At 31.5% G+C, this 23,354-nt stretch overlaps 2 protein-coding genes across 2 annotated transcripts in view; both read right to left on the bottom strand.

The window, feature by feature from the left end:
* The window catches only part of LOC143065519 (sushi domain-containing protein 2-like), a 32,155-nt gene extending 24,589 nt beyond the window's left edge, over window positions 1–7,566 (bottom strand). Inside the window, exons 1-3 of the mRNA XM_076239145.1 lie at window positions 7,483–7,566; window positions 3,329–3,622; window positions 2,468–2,605 (exon numbers count right to left, since the gene is read on the bottom strand). The gene's annotated coding sequence lies outside the window, so the exon portion shown is untranslated. The remainder of the gene's footprint in view (window positions 1–2,467; window positions 2,606–3,328; window positions 3,623–7,482) is intronic.
* A 4,470-nt stretch (window positions 7,567–12,036) lies between these two features.
* The window catches only part of LOC143065520 (polypeptide N-acetylgalactosaminyltransferase 11-like), a 32,868-nt gene continuing 21,550 nt past the window's right edge, over window positions 12,037–23,354 (bottom strand). Inside the window, exons 9-12 of the mRNA XM_076239146.1 lie at window positions 23,138–23,224; window positions 22,127–22,240; window positions 20,749–20,895; window positions 12,037–20,423 (exon numbers count right to left, since the gene is read on the bottom strand). Coding sequence (XP_076095261.1) covers window positions 20,289–20,423; window positions 20,749–20,895; window positions 22,127–22,240; window positions 23,138–23,224 — 483 coding nt within the window. The 3' untranslated portion in view covers window positions 12,037–20,288. The remainder of the gene's footprint in view (window positions 20,424–20,748; window positions 20,896–22,126; window positions 22,241–23,137; window positions 23,225–23,354) is intronic.

Below are 23,354 nucleotides of genomic sequence, written 5' to 3' on the forward strand. Positions count from 1 at the left end.
AATGCGATACTATTTAAAAAAAAAAACATTTTTGCAACCGAAATGGGACTGAGGAATCATCATACTTTTTTCAAATTATGTTCAAAAATGTAGGATACATAATTACTTTTTTGCATGATACATTTGTCCAGGGTTTTGAAATTCTCGTAGCTCAGACAACTTAGGCTCCTTCTTTATTTAGAATAATACATGTCGTATGCAATCAATAATGTCTATTTCAGAATTCAACGCTGTTTTATAATATTATTAAATAAACGCTTGCTTTTTGATGTTTAACTTCTCTTTCAGTACTATTGACTATTTCGTTGCGGTAATTTTGTATTGATATTGAAGGAGGAAGACGAAATACCTTGACAGAACCAGTGGTCGATCAACGACAGGAAAATTGACTTACCTAGTCAATTAAGATAGATCTTAGTAGTGATATAGCAAATGGACTACTTCAGTAAATACCACCACCCCGCCACTTTATTTTATTCTTCTATTACAGAAACGCATTAACATACTGATTATTGGTGTATAAAAAAAAAGTAAAATCACAAAAATACTGAACTCAGAGGAAAATCAATTTGGAAAGTCCATAATCACATGGCAAAATCAAAAAAACAAAACGCATCAAAAACGAATGGACAAGAACTGTCATATTCCTGACTTGGTACAGGCATTTTCAAATGTAGAAAAATATTACTCATGCCTGGTAAATATTTCAAATATTTTTGAATACTTTTAAAAAATAGATTAAAAAATTAATAGTTTTATATAAATGTTATTTAATTTTTGTTTGATAATTCATTTACTCTTTATGTTATATTTGTTTAAAAACAAATCTTTTCTTTTCAAAGAACCCTTCCCTATCTTGGAACATTTGTGTAAATAGTTATCAAAGGTACAAGGATTATAATTTAATACGCCAGACGCGCATTTCGTCTACATAAGACTTATCTGTGACGCTCAGAACAAAATAGTTATATAGCCAAACATTTACACAGTTGAAGAGCGTTGAGTACCCAAAATTCCAAAAAAGTTGTTGCAAATACGGCTAAGTTAATGTATTCCTTGGATAAGAAAATCTTTAGTTATTCGAAAAATTCAAAGATTTATAACAGGAAATTTATAAAAATGACCATATAATCGATATTCATGTCAACACCGAAGTGCTGACTACTGGGCTAGTGATACCATCGGAGACGAGCATTGAGTACCCCAAATTCCAAAAATGTTAACAGTAAAACATAAGAACAAACTATAAAAATCATTTGAAAAGGGCTTAACTAGATGGATATAAATAGAAACACATCTTACAAAAAACAGTAGAGGTGGAAGGGTACTTATACATCCCATAAACTAAAAAGACACTAAAAACTGAGAGTATTTGCATATATAGACAGCTAGTTCGAAGCTTATAATAACGCATGGAAAAGTCATGTATTTAAGACAAAAATATCGACCAAAACACATCCAACATCCAATGGAGTTAGTGCAAAGACGTCGCCATAGGTATTGGCAAATTGTAGTAACGGCTCGGTCGCGTTGGTTCACTTCCTAGAATCTGCATTATAAACACCGAAAGTAACTACTAAAGCATGTGTTCTAAAGTTACTAGAAGGCCAGTATCTGCGTACCTTTCCTTGGTGTTCTGATAGAAATAATTATATTGATTATATCATAGTTTCGCTTAACCGGAAAAGAATACAAATCAAAATCCAGGTAAGTTATTACTTTTTTTTGAAACCTTAACTATATAAAACTGTTATATATTTCTGGGTCCAGCCAAAATTTCCAAGATGCACCTTTCATTGTGTACTCGGAGTAGATCTTGTGGTGTAAACACGGCCATATTTCCTTTTGTTGATAAAAGAAAAAGTTGTTATGTGTAGTCTATGTTTCAGAATATTTAAAACGTAACTTCATTTTGATAAGCAATTTTTCCAGTCTGTAAAAGATATCAAAATAAACAAATACATGATTTGATGCATTAAAGTTATATGAAGTCTATGTTTCAGAAAATTCATTTAAATTTTTCTCATATGTTCCACTCTGTAACACAGTTCAATTGACCTATATTGTTTCAGTTGTCTGTCCATCTATCACCCATTGAAATCAATGCTACTAAAACATTTATTGTATTAGTTTTTCCTCTCAAACCTCTTTCCAACATTGTTTATTTTGACACCTTTTGCATGAATAAACAAAAATATGAAAAGCGAAATCAAGAAAAGTTGATGGTTTTCTGAAATATAGAATGGATAAAAATTTATCATCCATTTCCTGAAGTTCCTTAACACTTTTCAAGGTACACAGGTTTGTATGTAGTTCGAGTACAATTTGTGGTGTGAAAACGACAATGTTAGCGGAAAAATTATGATAAACCTCAAAAGCAGGTTTAAGCATGACCTTGACATTGTTAGGCGGTGTTGTATATCTTCCAAAACTTGCCAATTGCCCCTTTAAATTTTATTTAATATACCTGTGCTGGTGTTCCTCCTAAACCAGTATCTGTATTACCACCACTAGCCTGACCAGTCGTCCATTGTATTTTATTGTACAGAAATATAGCAAATGAATGTCTTCCGTTTGTAATCAGAATACATTGAAACGTGTTTCTCTGCAAAATTAATAAGTCACGAATTGAGAGTAACTTTTCAATCATAGTATATATACCAAAAGGTACCAATTTTACTTATAGAATTTAATGGAGTGCTAGCTAATATTCAATTGACATCAAGTAAATCAAATTATTTTACTGAAATCAATGATCTGTCATTTCGGTTTTCAAGATAAAAGACCAAATTTGCATTGCAAACCTTTGTTCTATTTTGCCATGTCGCACATTTGCGGTTGCAGAGGATACCGGGCATACTTTGACTGTTTACCCTAATAATGATAGTGGCCAAGTTTGGTTAAATTTAGTTCACTAGTTAAATAGGCGATTTTTGTGAGATATTAATCTTAGACGCAAATAAATGATAAAATTAGTCAACAAGGACAATAACTCCAACAGAGAGTTTTATGTAACTATATTCATAGCAATTTTCAAGGTAATAGACTAAACTTCCATTTTACCCCTATGTTCTATTTTTAGCCATATCGGCCATGTTGGTTTGCAGCATGGATTATTTGTTACGATGTTTACTAAAATACCCTTATATATTGTGGCCAAGTCTTTGAATTAAATTTGGCTAATAGTGCCTGCGAGGAACACTTTTGAAAAAGTAATCGACGACGATCGACAACGACAAACGACAAACGACAAACGCCAAGTGATGAGAAAAGTCCACTTGACCTTTCAGCCAGGTGATATTTAAAACAGTATTTAACTATCAATTACCTTTCGTTGTCCGATACTACTTGCTTTATAGAATGCAACGTTGTCCCATGTAGCTACAAACACCCACGCTGCACGGAAATTTTTCTGTTCAGGAAATGTTTTTTGAATATCATCTGTAGCTTTGAACAACACATCTCGATCATTTGTTTCATAATACCAAACAACACCTCCTTTTCTTGTGTCAATGTCACACCAATAAGGTGAAACAATCTTTTTGTTTCCGCTCAGTGGGAAAGCACTAGGGGTAAACGTGCTGAGTGTCTCATCAAAAGAAATGGCTCCATTTGTGTTCACCTAGAATGTATTTGCAAATATTTGTTCAAAGAAAAAGCTTTGGATTTTAAATAAATAATTTGTATGAAAGAACCTTTGTCGGGAAACTTTCAAGATAGAACCGTTGTTGTTGTCAACAACATTGATGTTCATAAAAAAACCAAAAGGACTTGGCAACATACATGGAAACGAACAATAAAATAACAATTGTCATTTTCCTGACTTGGTAAGGACATTTTAACAAAAAAAGGCAGGTTAAACCGGGTTTTGCGGCTAGCCAAACCTCGCGCTTTTATCTTAATGTTAAATATAACACTAAAATTAAAACATTACATGACAGGACTACAGTACAAATAAATGCAAGAACATTAAGGAAAGAGAAATTCACAAATAAACATTATAATGACCTATAATGGTTTTCTTTTATAAATTGTCATTTGGATGGAGAGTTATCTCATTGGCACTCACACCACATCTTCCTATATCTAATTACCTTATTTACTTTATTAAGAACATATTCACAACTTCACTCGTTCGGATGAGTCTTCAGTTTTCTATGTTGTGTTCAAAACACTATTTTTTTTTCAAGCGACATATTCCCTTTGTCTTCGATTTATGAGTTTACATATCTCTTTGATATTTTCCTTCTCTCTTTCAAGCAAAAAATGAAAGGCGAAAGAAAAAAATACACAAAACATAACATAGGAAACTCAAAACTGAGCAACGCGAACCCCACCAATCCGTGTAACTAGTTAGGCAAGATTTAGCAAACAATGATAACGCTGTCGATACGTTATTGACCAAACAATAATATGATTTAACTGAACTTTATAGTGTTTTAATGTGAGATTTAATTCATTAAAGATGATACATACTATTTACATCTTGGATACTTTTTTGTTGGATATCTCAAACAGTAACTGTTCATTTCATTTGAACCCCTATTTTTAGACTTGGAGCGATTTAAAGCTTGTGACATTACAGACGCCTGTCTGTTGTATCATACTTGATGTAGACCTGTCGAAATCGATATTGGCTATTTATGTCTGTGAATAAACTTATGTATTCCAGGTTTGAAATCTTATATCTACGGCATACGAGCGTTTCGTCGACAAAAGATTCATCAGTGACGCTCGAATAAAAAACTGTTAATATATAGTTATCAAAAGTACCAGGATTATAATTTTATACGCTAGACGCGCGTTTCGTCTACATAAGACTCATCAGTGACGCTCAGATCAAAATATAGTTCAAAAGCCGAACAAATACGAAGTTGAAGAGAATTGAGAACCCAAAATTCCAAAAAGTTGTGCAAAATTTTGTAAACAGAAAAATTACCATTTAATTGATATTCATGTCAACACCGAAGTGCTGACTACTGGGCTGGTGATACCATCGGGGACGAAACGTCCACCAGCAGTGGCATCGACCCAGTGGTGTAAATAGTTATCAAAAGTACCAGGATTATAATTTTATACGCCAGACGCGCGTTTCGTCTACATAAGACTCATCAGTGACGCTCAGATTAATATATAGTTCAAAAACCAAACAAATACGAGGACCAAAAATTCCAAAAAGTTGTGCAAATACGACTAAGGTAATCTATTCCTGGAATAAGAAAATTCTTATTTTTCGAAAAATTCAAAGTTTTGTAACAGGATTTAAAAAAAAAAATGACCATATAACTGATATTCATGTCAACAACGAAGTGCTAACTACTGGCCTGGTGATACCCTAGGGGTAAAAAGAGCTATGTCAAGCACAAAAATCTATTTGAGTTTACAGAGAAGTAGAAATCTCTTGAGATAGAGGCAGTGGTTTGGATAAATGTAACAAAATTCAATAAATGACTGCGTTCGTCCAAATGAATTTTGATGATGACAGTAATTAGATTTTAATAGATTTATGTTAGTGTTACCATATATAAGTTAATCCCAAAAGAAAAATATAAAATTTTGACCATTTTCATAATGTTGACCTAATTGTGGTATTGGAAAAAATATACATTTGCATATTATTATTACTATGTGCTTGAATAACTTTTCCATACAAAGCCGACCTATTGATGAGTCTTATGTAGACGAAACGCGCGTCTGGCGTACTAAATTATAATCCTGGTACCTTTGATAACTATTTACACCACTGGGTCGATGCCACTGCTGGTAGACGTTTCGTCCCGAGGGTATCACCAGCCCAGTAGTCAACACTTCGGTGTTGACATGAATATCAATAATGTGGTCATTTTTATAAAGTTCCTGTTTATAAAACTTTGAATTTTTTGAAAAACTCAGGATTTTCTTATCCCAGGCATAGATTACCTTAGACGTATTTGGCACAACTTTTTGGAATTTTGGATTTTAAATGCTCTTCAACTTTGTTCTTGTTTGGATTTATACATATTTCGATATGAGCGTCACTGATGAGTCTTATGTAAACGAAACGCGCGTCTGGCGTACTAAATTATAATCCTGGTACCTTTGATAACTATTAATTGCGCAATTCATTAACTATATAGGAATCGATATCTCTGACATTTCACCTTGAGTGAACGGAAAATAAACTCATCATAGATACCAGGACTTAATTTTATATATACGCCAGACGCGCGTTTCTTCTACAAAAGACTCATCAGTGACGCTCGAATTCAAAAATTTTAAAAAGGCCAAAAAATGAACGAAGTTGAAGAGCATTGAGGACCAAAATTCCTAAAAGTTTTGCCAAATATAGCTAAGGTAATCTATGCCTGAGGTAGACAATCCTTCGTTTTTTAAAAATTTGTAAACAGTTAATTTATGAATATAACCATATCAATGATAATTCAAGTCAGCACAAAAAGTGCTGACTACTGGGCTGGTGATACCCTCGGGGAAATAAATCTCTACCAGCAGTGGCATCTACCCAGTCCTCATCATAGATACCAGGACTTAATTTTTTAAATACGACAGACGCACGTTTCGTCTACAAAAGACTCATCAGTGACGCTCGAATCCAAATAAATTGCATCAGAAGACGTAATGATGTAATTCAATGTAAATGTACTATAATTGAAATAAAGGGCCGGGTCATATGACGACTATGAGCATCGAACCAATGTTTAGATTCTACAAGCATCGTATGCTTATCATAGATAATAGAATGTGAATACTAATACCTGTCAATCTATAACAAGAAACAATAAGTTCAAGAATACTGCAGAGTTTGTCTTCGAATATTTGGAACAGTATCCTGTTTAGACTATCAGACGATATATACAACGAATTGTTACTTACGTAAAGAGATCTAAATACTTGATTGAAATATGGAAACCATGTACCAGCAGGTACTTGTATAGAGCTGCCATCGTCATTAGTAGGTACTCTATTGTTACTTACGTAAAGAGATCTAAATACTTGATTGAAATATGGAAACGATGTACTAACGGGTACTTGTATAGAGCTGCCATCGTCATTAGTAGGTACTCTATTGTTACTTACGTAAAGAGATCTAAATACGTGATTGAAATATGGAAACGATGTACTAATGGGTACTTGTATAGAGCTGTCATCATCATTAGTAGGTACTCTATTGTTACTTACGTAAAGAGATCTAAATACGTGATTGAAATATGGAAACGATGTACTAATGGGTACTTGTATAGAGCTGTCATCGTCATTAGTAGGTACTCTATTGTTACTTACGTAAAGAGATCTAAATACTTGATTAAAATATGGAAACGATGTACTAATGGGTACTTGTCTAGAGCTGCCATCGTCATTAGTAGATACTCTATTGTTACTTACGTAAAGAGATCTAAATACTTGGTTGAAATATGGAAACGATGTACCAACGGGTACTTGTATAGAGCTGCCATCGTCATTAGTAGGTACTCTATTGTTACTTACGTAAAGAGATCTAAATACTTGGTTGAAATATGGAAACGATGTACTAATGGGTACTTGAGTAGAGCTGCCATCGTCATTAGTAGGTACTCTATTGTTACTTACGTAAAGAGATCTAAATACTTGGTTGAAATATGGAAACGATGTACTAATGGGTACTTGTCTAGAGCTGCCATCGTCATTAGTAGGTACTCTATTGTTACTTACGTAAAGAGATCTAAATACGTGATTGAAATATGGAAACCATGTACCAGCAGGTACTTGTATAGAGCTGCCATCGTCATTAGAGCTTATGTTTGTCTATGTTTGTATACCTTGCCGACTCTAAATAAAGCTTATTTATTATTTTTAGTAGGTAGTCTATTGTTACTTACGTAAAGAGATCTAAATACTTGATTGAAATATGGAAACGATGTACTAATGGGTACTTGAGTAGAGCTTCCATCGTCGTTAGTAGGTACTCTATTATCGCCGTGTGACTGTCCGTACGGATAAAAGTCTTTTAGTGGGACACAATAACATCTCTGTATGAAGAAGACTACGAACAGCTGGAGTGGAAACATGACAGTATGCATGTGCACATGTATATCAATATACTTAAGATGGGCAAGTTAACTGTATGTTTTATGTTGTAATCATGTTATCTGTTGTAAACAAATATCAATAATGTAAACTGATTAGATCAAATACAGTAATGTTTGGTCAAGAGGTAATTACTTTTTTACAAGACATATGCAATGTATACCTTATGGTTTAAATCTGCTTTGCTTTTTTCAAAAATATAACAAAAAGTATGGGTTACCGTGATATTTTTCAAGCTATGAGTCGTTGAAAATTGCCTAAATTTGGTTAGAATGTTCATGAAAAAACAATTCTTTATGCATATAGGTGTAATACCACCATTGATTTTCCCATATTAGTCTTTGTTAAATTTGCACTTTTCAAATAAATCTTTAGAATTTATCTTTGTTTCAAATAAAAAAAAAAAATACTTGGCATGAGTAAAGTTTTATCCTGTCCAGTACTATAGAAAAAAATTCACATAACATTTCATTGCATATAAGAAAATATTCATCACTGGAAGTTAACCAATCAAATTTCTCTCCTTATTTTTTCTATGTACAAGGTTTAGTCACCATGTAACCTCAAGATTACAAAATATTCTATAGAAATCCCCCCCAAAAAAATAATGGTGCTTTGAAATACCCAAGACTTATGTTTATGACACAGAAATCTTTTATTGCAATAAAATGTAGGATTAATTACCTAAAACTGTCAAATTCCAAGGAATATTTTTTTCGACCTATTTTCGTACACAACTGGATGTGGCGTACCATGATTTGTTGGTATTACACCTATAACTAGACCGAATTTGTGATTGTGCAATCCAAGATGGCGTTATACAATGAGTTTACCTTAACAAGCATATCTTTTATAATATTATCGAATGTTTAACTTAGCACATTTAAGGTGACTTTGTAAAAGAAGAATAGATAAAATTGAGAATGGAAATGGAGAATGTGTCAAAGAGACAACAACCCGACCAAATAAAAAACAACAGCAGAGGGTCACCAACAGGTCTTCAATTTAGCGAGAAATTCCCGCACCTGGAGGCGTCCCTCAGCTGGCCCCTAAACAATTATATACTAGAGTTTTCCACTTGATCGAGGCCACTGCTGGTCGAAGTTTCGTCCGCAATGGTATCACCAGCCCAGTAGTCAGCACTTCGGTGTTGACATGAATATCAAATATATGGTCATGTTTTAAAGTTTCATGTTTACAATAGTATGAATTTTTCGATAAACCAAGGATTTTTTTATTCCATGCATAGAATACTTTATCCGTATTTGGCACCATTTTTTTTAATTTTGGGTCTTCAAATCTCTTCAACTTTTGACTTATTTCGCTTTATATCTATTTTGATCTGAGCGTCACTGATGATTCTTATGTAGACGAAAAGCGCGTCTGGCGTACTAAATCATAAGCCTGGTCAATTATATGGACACTAATGGGTCAACATACGGGTTACTACTGGGTCAACATCAAGCTCACTACTGGGTCAACGACAGGGTCACTATTGGTTCAATGTCAGGGTCACGACTGAATCAAAGACATAATCATTACAGGGTCAATGCCATGGTCACTACTCGGTCACCGACAGGGTCACTAGTGGGTCATCGATAGTGCTTCTACTTAGTCATCGACAAGGAGAGAAAATATATTTCTTCAGATCTTAAATGCACAAATATGTATATCTCCCTATGGCAAAGGAAATAGATGTATAATTATTTGGAGGAATATCTTTTTTCAAAATAGATTCTGGAGTTAGAAATCAAGGTATTCATTTTATTTCATGCCCTTTACATTCATTTGCACCTGCGAGTAATATGTTCCAAATGATATCAAAGGAATAATATTACATTAGGTTGAAAGAAAAGACTTACTTTCGACCAAATCAATTACTAGTGATATTTTGAGAAATAACTGTTTCATTTTAATGTTTGTTAACCTTGGCCTTGACTATAGTTTTCATTTAAAACTTTTTTCTTAATAAATCAACTTTCATTTCCAAGTAAAATCAACCTTCGTTAAATCAGTTATCATATAAACATTTATTATATCTATATTTAAAATCAACATATGTAAGATTTATCTCAACAAATATTTGTGTCTAATCTTTTTACAGATTAAATGGTCTCGTGGTCGTCTACTCATTTCTTTTCTCATAGTTACTTAAAACCGGTATCAAATAAACATTCTAAACTATTGTTCACTGTACACTTAAGGGCATTATAGGAAAACGACTGAACAACAGAAACACTGAAGTGCAACAAAAATACATACATGAGAAACGAACTATTTCGATTACAACTGCCATATTCCTGACTTGGCACAGACCATTATAAGGGGAAATGTTTGGTAGGAGCTGGTTTTATGGCTAGCCATACCTCCAACTTATATTGCAATTTAAAAAAAAAATTGCTAAAATGATAGCACTACTTGACAGAAATACAGCACAAACACAAGAACAATCAATATAGAGAAACGCATAAATAAATAATATATTAGTCGTTAAAACATGTAAACAGCAAAAAAAAAGGAACATCTTCCATTTACGATAACAAAGAACATCATAAACAGTGACGTATTTTTGTAACGAATATATAAGCTTGGATGATGGATCTGATATGAAATAAATGAAATTTTGCACTACCTCTTTCAGGGAGGTCCCATTTGTTGTCCTTAGGAAATCAAGGTGCTTTTCACGGGAATCATCTAATTGATTGTATGATTACAGTAAAGACAATACAAAAAGTGAAGAAACAATCTATCTGATGACAATGTTTTTCTTGTGTTTCTGTGTGTGTTACAATTTAATGTTGTGTCGTTGTTCTCCTCTTATATTTAATGTGTTTCCTTCAAATTTAGTTTGTTATCCAGATTCCCCCCCATCTATTTACGAGTTTTGAACAGTGGTATTCTACTGTTGCCTTTATTTATCAATTCAACATTAAATGTATATATGTACTAGACTTTTAAAGGTTGTAAGCATTTTTGCTCTTGATTAAACTTGTAGTATACATATAAAATAAGAAGATGCAGTTAACTTGGAAAATTATTGATTATTTAACGAAAAAAAAAACATCAAGATAATGGTAAGTGTTTTAATTTATAATAAAATGCAATTTAGACAGGTCTTTACTGAGTGTGGTCAGAAACTGTGATTCATCTCTGTACAAGAACAAAGTCTGCTATTAAAGGGGTGCATATGATGCCCATATGCATACCTACAACCTGTCGATAAGCTTTATTGACAAAACGGAAATAGATATTATCAAGAAGGAAACAGTTTCAATCATTTCTTCACACCTCCAGTAAGTATATCTACGATTTATCATTTTAAATTTGAGAATAGTATAAATGAGTTGCAGCAAATATACTTGCATTCAGATTGATTAAATGTCCATTTTATTAATTAAAAAAAAAATTTGCTTGATGAGATTGTGTGTAAGTGTAGTGTAAAAAGTTGAAAGGTCAAAACTGTCAACAAAATGAAAAAGACCATCAAAAGCACGTAAATAAACTCATTATAGATACCAGGACTAAATTTAGTATATATGCAAGACGCGAGTTTCGTCTACAAAAGACTCATCAGTGACGCTCGAATCCAAAAAAGTTAAAAAGGCCAAATAAAGTACAAGTTGAAGAGCATTGAGGACCAAAATTCCTAAAAGTTTTGCCAAATACAGCTAAGGTAATCTATGCCTGTGGTAGAAAAGCCTTAGTATTTCAAAAAATTAAAAAATTTGTAAACAGTAAATTTATCCCAAACATTCAAAGATTTTTTTACACTTTGATAGTTGTTAAGGAAATAGTTAAAACCTCTGAAATGTAACTTATAGATCACTTACTAGAGGCCAAGTTGAAACGATATTTTACTAGGTTTTTGTGTAGATTAAGTATACATGTATTTTCAAACTTGGGTTATTCAGGGATTTGTTAAATGAAAGTTCACTATATTGAAATAAGATAGAATAGTTAATCAATAACAATAACTTATGATTCATAATTTTATTTGAGTATATAATACATCATTCACATAGCACCGTAACATAACAATGTTCAGATCTACATTCTATTGAGTATATTCTCCTACATGTTCAGATCTACATTCTATTGAGTATATTCTCCAACAGAGCACCATGTTGTCTTCATTTAAATTGTAACTATTGAAACTTCTATTGTTTACAATAAAATATACTAGTAATGCTACAACTGATATAAATTATGTTTTAAAATATCTTAAGCTTTTTTTCAACATGTAAATATATATTAAAACTTCTGAATCAATAGTTAATGATTCTAATATAACAAAAAAATCCATAGTTTTCAAAAGAACTCAATATTGAGGAGTAAATGCCTCTTTTTTTGGTTATGAACAATAACACAGCATTCTTAATAATATATAACTCAATGTAAATATTAAATTAAAAAAAACACACTAAAACTTTGGTTATTTAAAACTTAATATCAAAATCTAGGGATGATGATTTTTTTCACTTCTTTTGTAAATCGCATAGTTTCAAATAGCTCAGGAACGGTTGCTCTTATGGTCCTAATGATGTTTGTTGACAATTAACAGACTCCAAAATTGACAAGAAATAGCATAAGGAGTATTTATAAGTGCTTCTTTCCACAACCATGTTTTTAGCTGATTGTCCATTATTTACCCTGAATAATTGTACAAAGTCTAAAATTTCTCTAAAAAATGATTCGAATGGTAATTTAATAACAACCTTTTGTAAATAACCAGAAAATAAATCCCCTTAGTGTTCATTGAATACAGTTCAACAATTAAACACCAATAACAAATATAAATTATCTAACAATAAGTTGCTATATTTATTCTTGAATAAAGTTTATTACAGAACCAGGTATCACTGTAATTTAAATCATTACATCTTTAACATGTCATCACAAGATAAACCAGTCTCAGTTTATATCTAGACCATCATATATGCATAATATTCATTAGAATGGATTACTAAAAGTTGACCTTGAAAAGGACAAATTCTGTAGTATTGATTTTCGTAGTGGATAATTTTGGCCATTGTGTCTTTTTCTGATGTTTCAAATATTTAAAAAAGAGTTGTACAATCCTGAGTTAGGATCTTTATTCATTTCGTCAAACTGATTTTGATGACAAATGGTTGGATAACTTTTTCACCCAAAGCCAATAAGACTTAAACATTTTCAAAATATAAATATGTTTACTACTGTTGCCTTTATTTATATAAGTTTGATTTATGTCTCAAAAGGTATTGCTCCAGTAAAACATTCATGAACCTAATATTAACTGTGACCATGTCCTTTAACCCTAGTGCTATCACATTAGAATAGTCTATTTTATCCCAATAAAATGTTTAAGGGTTATTTGGTGAAAAATATGGTTTTAAAAAAGTCAAGTTTCAGATTATAAATTGTTGATGTACTATTAAACTTAGGCCAAAATAGTTTTGCCCTGTTGCAACTAAGTCAAGCTTGACTTATAATATGATGAATGGCACAGGGTGTTCACATTAAAGTTTACTAACAAAATCATTCAAGCCAAAATAATATAATTTTCAGATCCACTGAGCTAAAAATAACCCCAGAACCAGATTTAGCAGCAACCTTATAACATTTATTTGTTAAGTGGTGATATTCAGATACCTTTTAAAAAACACAAAAAACCCTCATTTTGTAAAAATCATGCAGTTTCCTAAAAATAACACACATAAAGATGAATGGATAAATTTGCCATATAAGGACATTATTTGTTTATGGAATGTACAGACTATTTAGGCCATATGGTAAGTCTTGTTCATCTGATGATATTTTTTCAACTTCTCTCTTTCTACAATAATTTGGCCATAAAAACACAGAATTTGTTAAAACATAATGATTTAATTCCTATAACTGTCATATTATTATCATTGTTGTTTGGCTGTTTTATTAACTAGGTTTTTCTATCTTCAATCATTTAAAACAACCCACATATAAATGTAAAATGGTTATTCAAATCCTTTATGGCATAGACTGATGATTTTGGCCATTTTAATTGTTTTAAGGTTGTGCTGCCAAAATCAAGTTTAGTTCAAATTAATTCATTTGTTTGAGTGTAGTTTTTGTAGAAGAACTGAAGGTGGAAGACAGTGGGGTTGAGAAGAGACAAACTATAAGTTGTTCCATGCTCCCCAGTAACTTTTTAAATTACATCAGCTAGCAATATATTCACTGATGAATATAATATACCATGGTTATAATATGTGATGAAGTTAAATGAAATAGTTTTAACTCCCAATTGAGTAAGGCATTATGGTGTTAACACCTAATGAAGTTATGTGTCATGGTTTTAATTTCTGGTGAAATAAGGCATCATAAATTTAACTCCTGATGAAGTAAGGCATCATAGTTTAAACTCCTGATGAGATAAGGTGTCATAGTTTCAACATCCGATGAAGTTAGTTGTCATGGTTTATAACTTCAGAGGAAGTTAGACATCATGGTCATAACATTATTTAAATACTTTATTTACATTTAACAAAATACTTATAAAGATTGCATTTCATAATATGACAGTACCCAAATTGCACCTATTTTGACAAATTTTTTTTTTATGATCAAGACAAACATTTCCATCTTGTGTTTATTTTGTAGCCGTATTTATTATATAGGTACACCAATTTGATTTTCAATTCATATGGAATCATACAAAAAATTGGTCTGAACTAACCTCCAAACCATCAATGATTTTGTAAGGAGTACCCAAATTGCATCCATGCTTAAATTTGCATCGTCAAAAGTCGAATAACAGAGCTTTTGTTTATTTTTTTCAAATATTTTGAACAATTGGATATTTGTTCATGCTTACTCTTCTTTTAAAAAACAATAGATACTTGAAACATATTGTATTTGCTAACTTTAAAAATATGACGTTTAGATGACGTCGCATGGCAACGTTTCAGTACATTTTGCTTTTTCAGTAAACACTTCATTTGTTGATAAATACTGTAAACGTTTTGTGTATATCTAAATATATTTACCTATGTTGAAAGACATGCATACTATAGGATCATAAAAATAAAACTTGTTTTGTTTGGGTACTCGTTGCAATTTGGGTACCGTTACGTTAAACATATTAAGTAAGAAAGTTCAAAGGACTAAGACCTTTATTTTTCTGACATCAAAATTGGTTCATTTTTTACAAGTCTCTTTAAGGTTATCAAATAAACAATATTAATAAGCCTCACATACACATAGCTGCATCATTTTAATAGCTCAAAACTGTATCTTATATATTCGTATAAGATTTAAATAATTCCATTGATGTTAGTTGTTGCATTACTAACTATCTTGAATATAGAAGAGGGACGAAAGATACCAAAGGGACAGTCATAGTACTACCATGTTCCTAATATTATTCTTGCAAACCATTGCTTCCAATATAACACTACTAAAATTCTTGTCACTTAAATCAGTTAGATCAAAAGAAAACTTATATTCAAAAGATTAAAAAAAATGTCAGCAGGAGTATTTCACATATCTGTTTAAACCTCTGACATCTTGTTAATATAAAAAAAAATATTCTTAAATTATTAGAATTATTTTTTTACAAAAAATGAGTTTATATCATATTCTACCTTATTTTAAAAATTTTGTTGAATGAACAATTTAATTTGGATTTGCATATTATAACTATATATCAAATTTCATTTCAACCTTAGCACAAAAAGATGTTTATAAAAATTTACAAATAGATCAGATCAATCACTGGGTTGTATTCATAATCTGTGACAAAACTATAAAAAAAACTTTCAATAACGAATTGTAATATCACAAATAGTTGGTCCCAAGAACTACAGGGAGTATTATTGCATAGAAATATATTGTATAAAATTAACCAACTCAGCATAAAATATATTGCATACTTAAAATTCAGTATTATAAAATATGGCAATTTGGAGTAAACTGTAGTCCTGTTTCTTTAGGATTATGTTGAATAACGTTGATGTGGCATTCTTTATCACAAAAAAAATCTTATGTAGTTGAGATTCTGAGTTTTACAAATTGAACTCTGAATTTACATGTAAAACACATTCTAAATAGCATATAAAAAAATCACAATAGTTAACATTAGAATGTTGAAAATAATAATCATAATCAATGTTTAAGGTTAACTGTGTATGATTCCTATCTAAAATTCAAAGTATAAACATTTAATATTCATTTGAAATATCAACTTTAAACAGCATATATATACTTGTAATTGACGATAACTGTTTCATGACTGTTTGTTTATATAATCACCAGAGTAATAAAAAAAAAACCCAGTAATACATGCAGTGACTATATTAAAAGCATATTTTTAAGTCATAGTTAATCAATGTAATTATATAATTGATGAACATTCAGATATATTTCATGCATATTTAGGACAAGTCCATTGATAAATGCTGTTACAAATCTCATCATTAGATACCTCTGTAAACTTGAGGAGAGATCATTTACATAAAATAATGGCAATCTCTGGAATATTATTACATACCTCTCTGTAAACTTGAGAGGATGATTTACAATGACTAATGGCAGCTACATGAAAGACAAAAACACACTGCATAGCAGATTATTTGTTTTTACGATATAGGGGCAACAATGTCTTTGAAAAATTATGGTGGTTTTAATTTGGTGGATTGTTTAATTTCAATTGAATACTTTGGCGGAAATTGTTGAAGATAACTAGAGGCTCTAAAGAGCCTGTCTTGCTCACCTTAGTCTATGTGCATATTAAACAACAGACACAGATGGATTCATGACAAAATTGTGTTTTAGTGATGGTGATGTGTTTATAGATATTGGCCCACCCCTGTGACACCATATTACTTAACTGAATACTCTTGATGTTAACAATATATCTATCTATATAATGCATTTTGCCCAGTAGTTACAGAGAAAAACATTTTGAAAAAAAATTACCAAAATTTAAAAAAATTATGAAAATTGTTTAAAATTGACTATAAAGGGCAATAACTCATTTTAATAGGGGTCAATCAACCATTTTGCTCATCATGACTTATTTGTAGGTCTTATGTTGCTGTACATAATGGCTGTTTACAGTTTATCTCTATCTATAATAATATTGGAGATAATAACCAAAAACAGCAAAATTTCCTTAAAATTACCAATTCAGGGGCAGCAACCCAACAAACAGTTGTTCTATTCATCTGAAAATTTCAGAGCAGTTAGATCCTGACTTGATAAACAATTTAAACTGATGCCATTTATGCTCTTAATGCTTTGGTTTCAGAGTTATAAGACAAAATCTACATTTTACCCCTATGTTCTATTTTCAGCCATGGAGGCCATTCTGTTGGCTGGACTGGTCAACAGACAAATTGTTTGAACTAGATACCCCAATGATGATTGTGGTCAAGTTTGGTTAAATTTGGCTCAGTAGTTTAAGAGCAGAAGATTTTTGTAAAAGTTAACAGACGACGACAACGGATGCCAAGTGATGAGAAAAGCTCACTTGGCCCTTTGGGCCAGTTGAGCTAAAAATGAAAGGCAAGCGTCATTGTTATATACTTTGTCTTTTTTGAATGCTGTTTCATTTATTGATTATAATCTGATACAGTTGATCAATAAAATACTTGTGACTCAGATATTCATCACATATATACACAGATCTTTAATTAGTTATGCACCTGACAGGGCCTACCGACTTACTTAATAACAATGTTATAGAATTATCAAGAATGACCTACAAATCTTATGTTATTTGACCCCTATTGATAAGGGTAATTGCCTGATAGTGTACCTAACACTGGATGGCAAGGGTCTACACACCTTACAGTCAATTTTATAAAATGCATGTATGTACAATGCCCTTCTGGCCTTTAAGAAAAATATTGTATACAAAATGCTTTAGCTATTAGAAAGTATCAAAACTTGTGCATAATTGTTTTCTATTTCATTTATCTACCAAATTAAGCAAGAAATAAACACTCTGCAAGCAAACATAACCCACTATACAGTATTATACCTCTGTAAACGTAAGGAGGGGTAGTTTACAATGACTAATGAAAGCTACATGAAAGACAATCTCTTACAATATCCCTGTAATGTGAGGGATGGTAACATTGACTAATGAAAGCTACATGAAAGACAAAATCTTACAATATCCCTGTAATGTGAGGGATGGTAACATTGACTAATGAAAGCTACATGAATGACCAAATCTTACAATATCCCTGTAATGTGAGGGATGGTAACATTAACTAATGAAAGCTATATGAAAGACAAAATCTTACAATATCCCTGTAATGTTAGGGCGGTTAAATTGACCCATGAAAGCTACATGAAAGACAAAATCTTACAATATCCCTGTAATGTTAGGGATGGTTACATTAACTAATGAAAGCTATATGAAAGACAAAATCTTACAATATCCCTGTAATGTTAGGGCGGTTAAATTGACCCATGAAAGCTACATGAAAGACAAAATCTTACAATATCCCTGTAATGTTAGGGATGGTAAAATTGACTCATGAAAGCTACATGAAAGACAAAATCTTACAATATCCCTGTAATGCAAGAGATGGTAACATTGACTAATGAAAGCTACATGAAAGACAAAATCTTACAATATCCCTGTAATGTTAGGGATGGTAACATTGACTAATGAAAGCTACATGAAAGACAAAATCTTACAATATCCCTGTAATGTTAGGGATGGTAACATTGACTAAAGACAGACTAGAAACAGTTTTGACATTGTACAATGCACTGACTAGTAAACTGTGTACATACATACACATTCAAATAGTTAGTTTATATACAAAGCTATACTTGATCTCTACAGTATCACACCTTTTTATACATCATACACTCATTTACAATATATTAATTAACTAAAGACAATCCTCATAATATTACTGACCTGAGTCCACTTAATATGCCCTATCAATATATATTATGACCTGTCTCCAGCTAGTATGCCCTATCATTGTGTATTATAAATCACAACACTGAATTAACAGAAAGACAAGATCATGTAATAAACAAACAACCAAATATATATAGATTTGTGCAACAATATTGATAAAAATATAATTATATATAAACAAGATGATATAATATATTGACAAATATTTAGGCAAAACAAATGGCCTTCACCAGTGTCAATGTTTTTTTCCATAAATGCGTTAATGTAAAGTATGAACTGCAAAAACTTAATCTAGAATATTATATGATACACAGAAACTACTTGAAGAAGAAGCAAAGCAAAGAAGGAGATATACAGTACATTACTTGGTCCCATACATTGCAAAATAATTAATTTTTTCAATTATGTACATTTTATTTCCATTTTATCAATATACAAGTCATTACCTAAAGTCTATACACTTTAGTGCAGATATATTACTTGTGGTTTTACACTTTAAGATAAAACAATCGTAAACTTGGATATTTTTCTAGGTTGTTATTTTTGTGACTTAGTGTGTACATATTTTGAACAGACATAAATATGGATTCCACCACTTCATCAAGTGTAATAGGAAGTTACTCTACTCAACACAGAACACAAGGCTTGTCGAGCCTTTCTAATATTCAAAACATAGCTGTCAAGAGTTTATGAACATTGTATTGCAATAGATTTGGTGGTGGGATGTGTTTCCTAAATGATATAAGATGATTAACAGTTTATCTTAATCTTTGTTTTTGAATGATCCGTAGAAAGTTGTGTTCTTGATTTGCATAAGAAATGATCATTGATTTCATAATCTAATTTTAACTATATAATATGAAATAAGTGAAAATAATCCATGCGTCAAAATGCTCATGATTACAGTATCTAAATTATTATACTGTTCTAAAATACACATTTTTCAAATAATGATTTTAATAGCACACTTATCATGCCTATAGCCCATCATGATAATTATTTAGGTAAGACATAGCACACTTATCATGCCTATAGCCCAACATGATAATAGCACACTAATCATGCCTATAGCCCAACATGATAATTATTTAGGTCAGACTTTTACACATATACTTTTTTGAAAATGCTGTTCCTGATTTCTGCTGTATCTGTTTTGCAGGCTACTCAACTGACATTTCAAATGCTGTATCTGTGTTGTAGGCTACTCAACTGACATTTCAAATGCTGTATCTGTGTTGTAGGCTACTCAACTGACATTTCAAATGCTGTATCTGTGTTGTAGGCTACTCAACTGACATTTCAAATGCTGTATCTGTGTTGTAGGCTACTCAACTGACATTTCAAATGCCATATCAGTGTTGTCTTGACATATATCGAATGTAAGGTAGATACGTTTACTTTTGTTAGTTGCCTTCAGACATTTTCCTGTCGCAGGATTGTACAGCAAAGACACTCCACTCTGTAAAACATTTAATATTTTAAAATTATAAATTTCTCAGATAACAATTAAATTTAATTGGGATTTTGTCATTTTAGACTTAAATGTGATTTTAATACAAATCCAATATATTCCACATAAAAAAGTTTCAAAATGTGAGCTTAAATTATTGTGATTATAAGGCTGTCACATTTTTGGAAATTAAAAAACATCACAATGGTTTCTGAATTTACAGTATATCTCCCCAAAAGGGGTGTGGTTTATGAAACAGCCGTTTTAGCTAATGTTACCATCTCCGGTACTTCTTACCAATATTAAGAATAATGATACTGCTAACAAATATTACCTTCTTTGTCCAGACCCATGCTTGAGATCCTTTAGAACCATGGCACTTCATTAATCTGGCAAAAGAATGCCCCTGTTCCTTGGACTCTACATCTAAACATAGCACAGAGGCTAGGATTAGTTCACTGTCAACTGTTTCATGCCATACCTGAAAAATGTATTATAGAAATAGAGTTACTTAAATCCTTTTAATGTCAGCTGTCTCTTGCCAAATCTGTAAAACATCATCAATAAATAGAATCCGATGCTAAAATCCTTTTAATGTCAGCTGTCTCTTGCTAAATATGAAAACATTATCAAAATAGAATGCTCAAATCCTTTGAGTGTCAGCTGTCTCTTGCCAAATCAGAATATCAAAATATATATGCTGAAATCCTTTCAAAGTCAACTGGCTCATGCCATATCTGAAAAAAACCCATTATAAAAATAGAATGCTGAAATCTTTTTAATGTCAACTGTCTCATGTCATACCACATCTGAAAAAAACATTACAAAAATAGAACGCTGAAATCTTTTTAATGTTAACTGTCTCATGTTATGCCAATTCTGAAAAAAACCCATTATTAAAATAAAATGCTGAAATCTTTTTAATGTCAACTGTCTGATGTCATGCCACATCTGATTTTTTTTTATCAATATAGAATGCTGAAATCCTTAATATGTTTCAGGTTAAGAAATCTCTATGCAAATTTTGAAACTGTTTGAAAATTGAGTTGGTATAAGAACTTCACAAAACCAAGAGTCATCTTTTCTTTGGTATTCCAATGTTCCAAAATCGAATAAAGTCTTATACATTTACATGTTTAAATGAACTGGCATAAGGTTGATTTTTATTCTATGAAGCTCACAGGTTATGAGGGATCTTCATAGGGTGATAGAGGTCTTGGGATCATATATTGTAGAATGGGTTGTGTATATCAAGTGGATAAAGATGTCATATATACGAATGAACAATTTAATGATAAAGTGACAATGCCATTTACACACAGGTACTATGACATAACATATAAAGATATGTACATGTATAATTCCCTAGGTACTATGATAGTCTCTTCTTATCCTCAAAAATATCTTATATCTCCTCTGTGAATCATAAAAACAATTTAATCATATTGGAGTGTCCTAAATTCAACATTGATTACCATTTTTATCTTTTGTCCTATGGGATATGGGGTCATATTCTTGTCTAGGTAACATTAGGTAACCTATCAAATTGAAGGGATGAATATTTCACTTCAGTATAATGTTACTTTATATTTTTTCTCTTTGTCAGTCTGCTCATAAATAATATTAATGTATTTATATTGATATTACCTGATATTTTTCCTTTTTGTCAGTCTGCTCATAAATAATGTTAAAAGTATTTATATTGATTTTACCTGATATTTCTTCTCTTTGCCAGCCTGCCCACAATGTTGGAGAATTAACATCGATCTTTTAGCATAAATGTCTTTCTCTCCTTGAACACAAAGACCTGAGGTTGTATGTACAATCTAAAAAAGGAATAATTACTTCAAATACATACTACAAAAGGCTGATTGAGCTTCATTATTTTTTCTCAAGAAGAAACATGCCACATCTTTTTAGATTTATTATCTTTTCTCTAGAAGAAACCTGCCACACATTTGAGATTTATTATCTTTTCTCTAGAAGAAACCTGCCACACATTTGAGATTTATTATCTTTTCTCTAGAAGAAACATGCCACACCTTCTGAGATTCATTATCTTTTCACAAGAAGAAACATGCCACACCTTCTGAGATTCATTATCTTTTCACAAGAAGAAACATGCCACACCTTCTGAGATTCATGATCTTTTCACATGAAGAAACATGCCACACCTTCTGAGTATTATTATCTTTTCTCAAGAAGAAACATGCCACACCTTTTGTGTTTCATTATCTTTTCTCAAGAAGAAACATGCCACACCTTCTGAGATTCATTATCTTTACTCAAGAAGAAACATGCCACACCTTTTGAGTATCATTATCTTTTCTCAAGAAGAAACCTACCACACCTTTTGAGATTTATTATCTTTTCTCAAGAAGAAACATGCCACACCTTCTGAGATTCATTATCTTTTCACAAGAAGAAACATGCCTCACCTTCTGAGATTCATTATCTTTTCTCAAGAAGAAAAATGTCACACCTTCTGAGTATCATTATCTCTACTCAAGAAGAAACATGCCACACCTTTTGAGTTTCATTATTCTTTTCTCAAGAAGAAACCTGCCACACCTTTTGAGTTTCATTATCTTTTCTCAAGAAGAAACATGCCACACCTTCTGAGATTCATTATCTTTACTCAAGAAGAAACATGCCACACCTTTTGAGTTTCATTATCTTTTCTCAAGAAGAAACCTACCACACCTTTTGATATCATAACATACCTGTCCTTTCCGTAACACTTTTGTCCTGAGTCTTTTCTCTGGAGAATGTATTACAGCAGGAGCCATTCCTTCTGAGTTTGGTAAAACCTGGAAAGAGTATATTGTACAGGACAATCATCATTTATATATATATATATAGTTTTACAATTTTTATTTAAGGCCATATTTTCTACCCAAAATAAGAAAATCTAAATAGTTGTTTTACATGTATTTTTTA

Source organism: Mytilus galloprovincialis, chromosome 2, assembly GCF_965363235.1.
Source record: "Mytilus galloprovincialis chromosome 2, xbMytGall1.hap1.1, whole genome shotgun sequence".
In the NCBI taxonomy this organism is placed as follows: domain Eukaryota; kingdom Metazoa; phylum Mollusca; class Bivalvia; order Mytilida; family Mytilidae; genus Mytilus; species Mytilus galloprovincialis.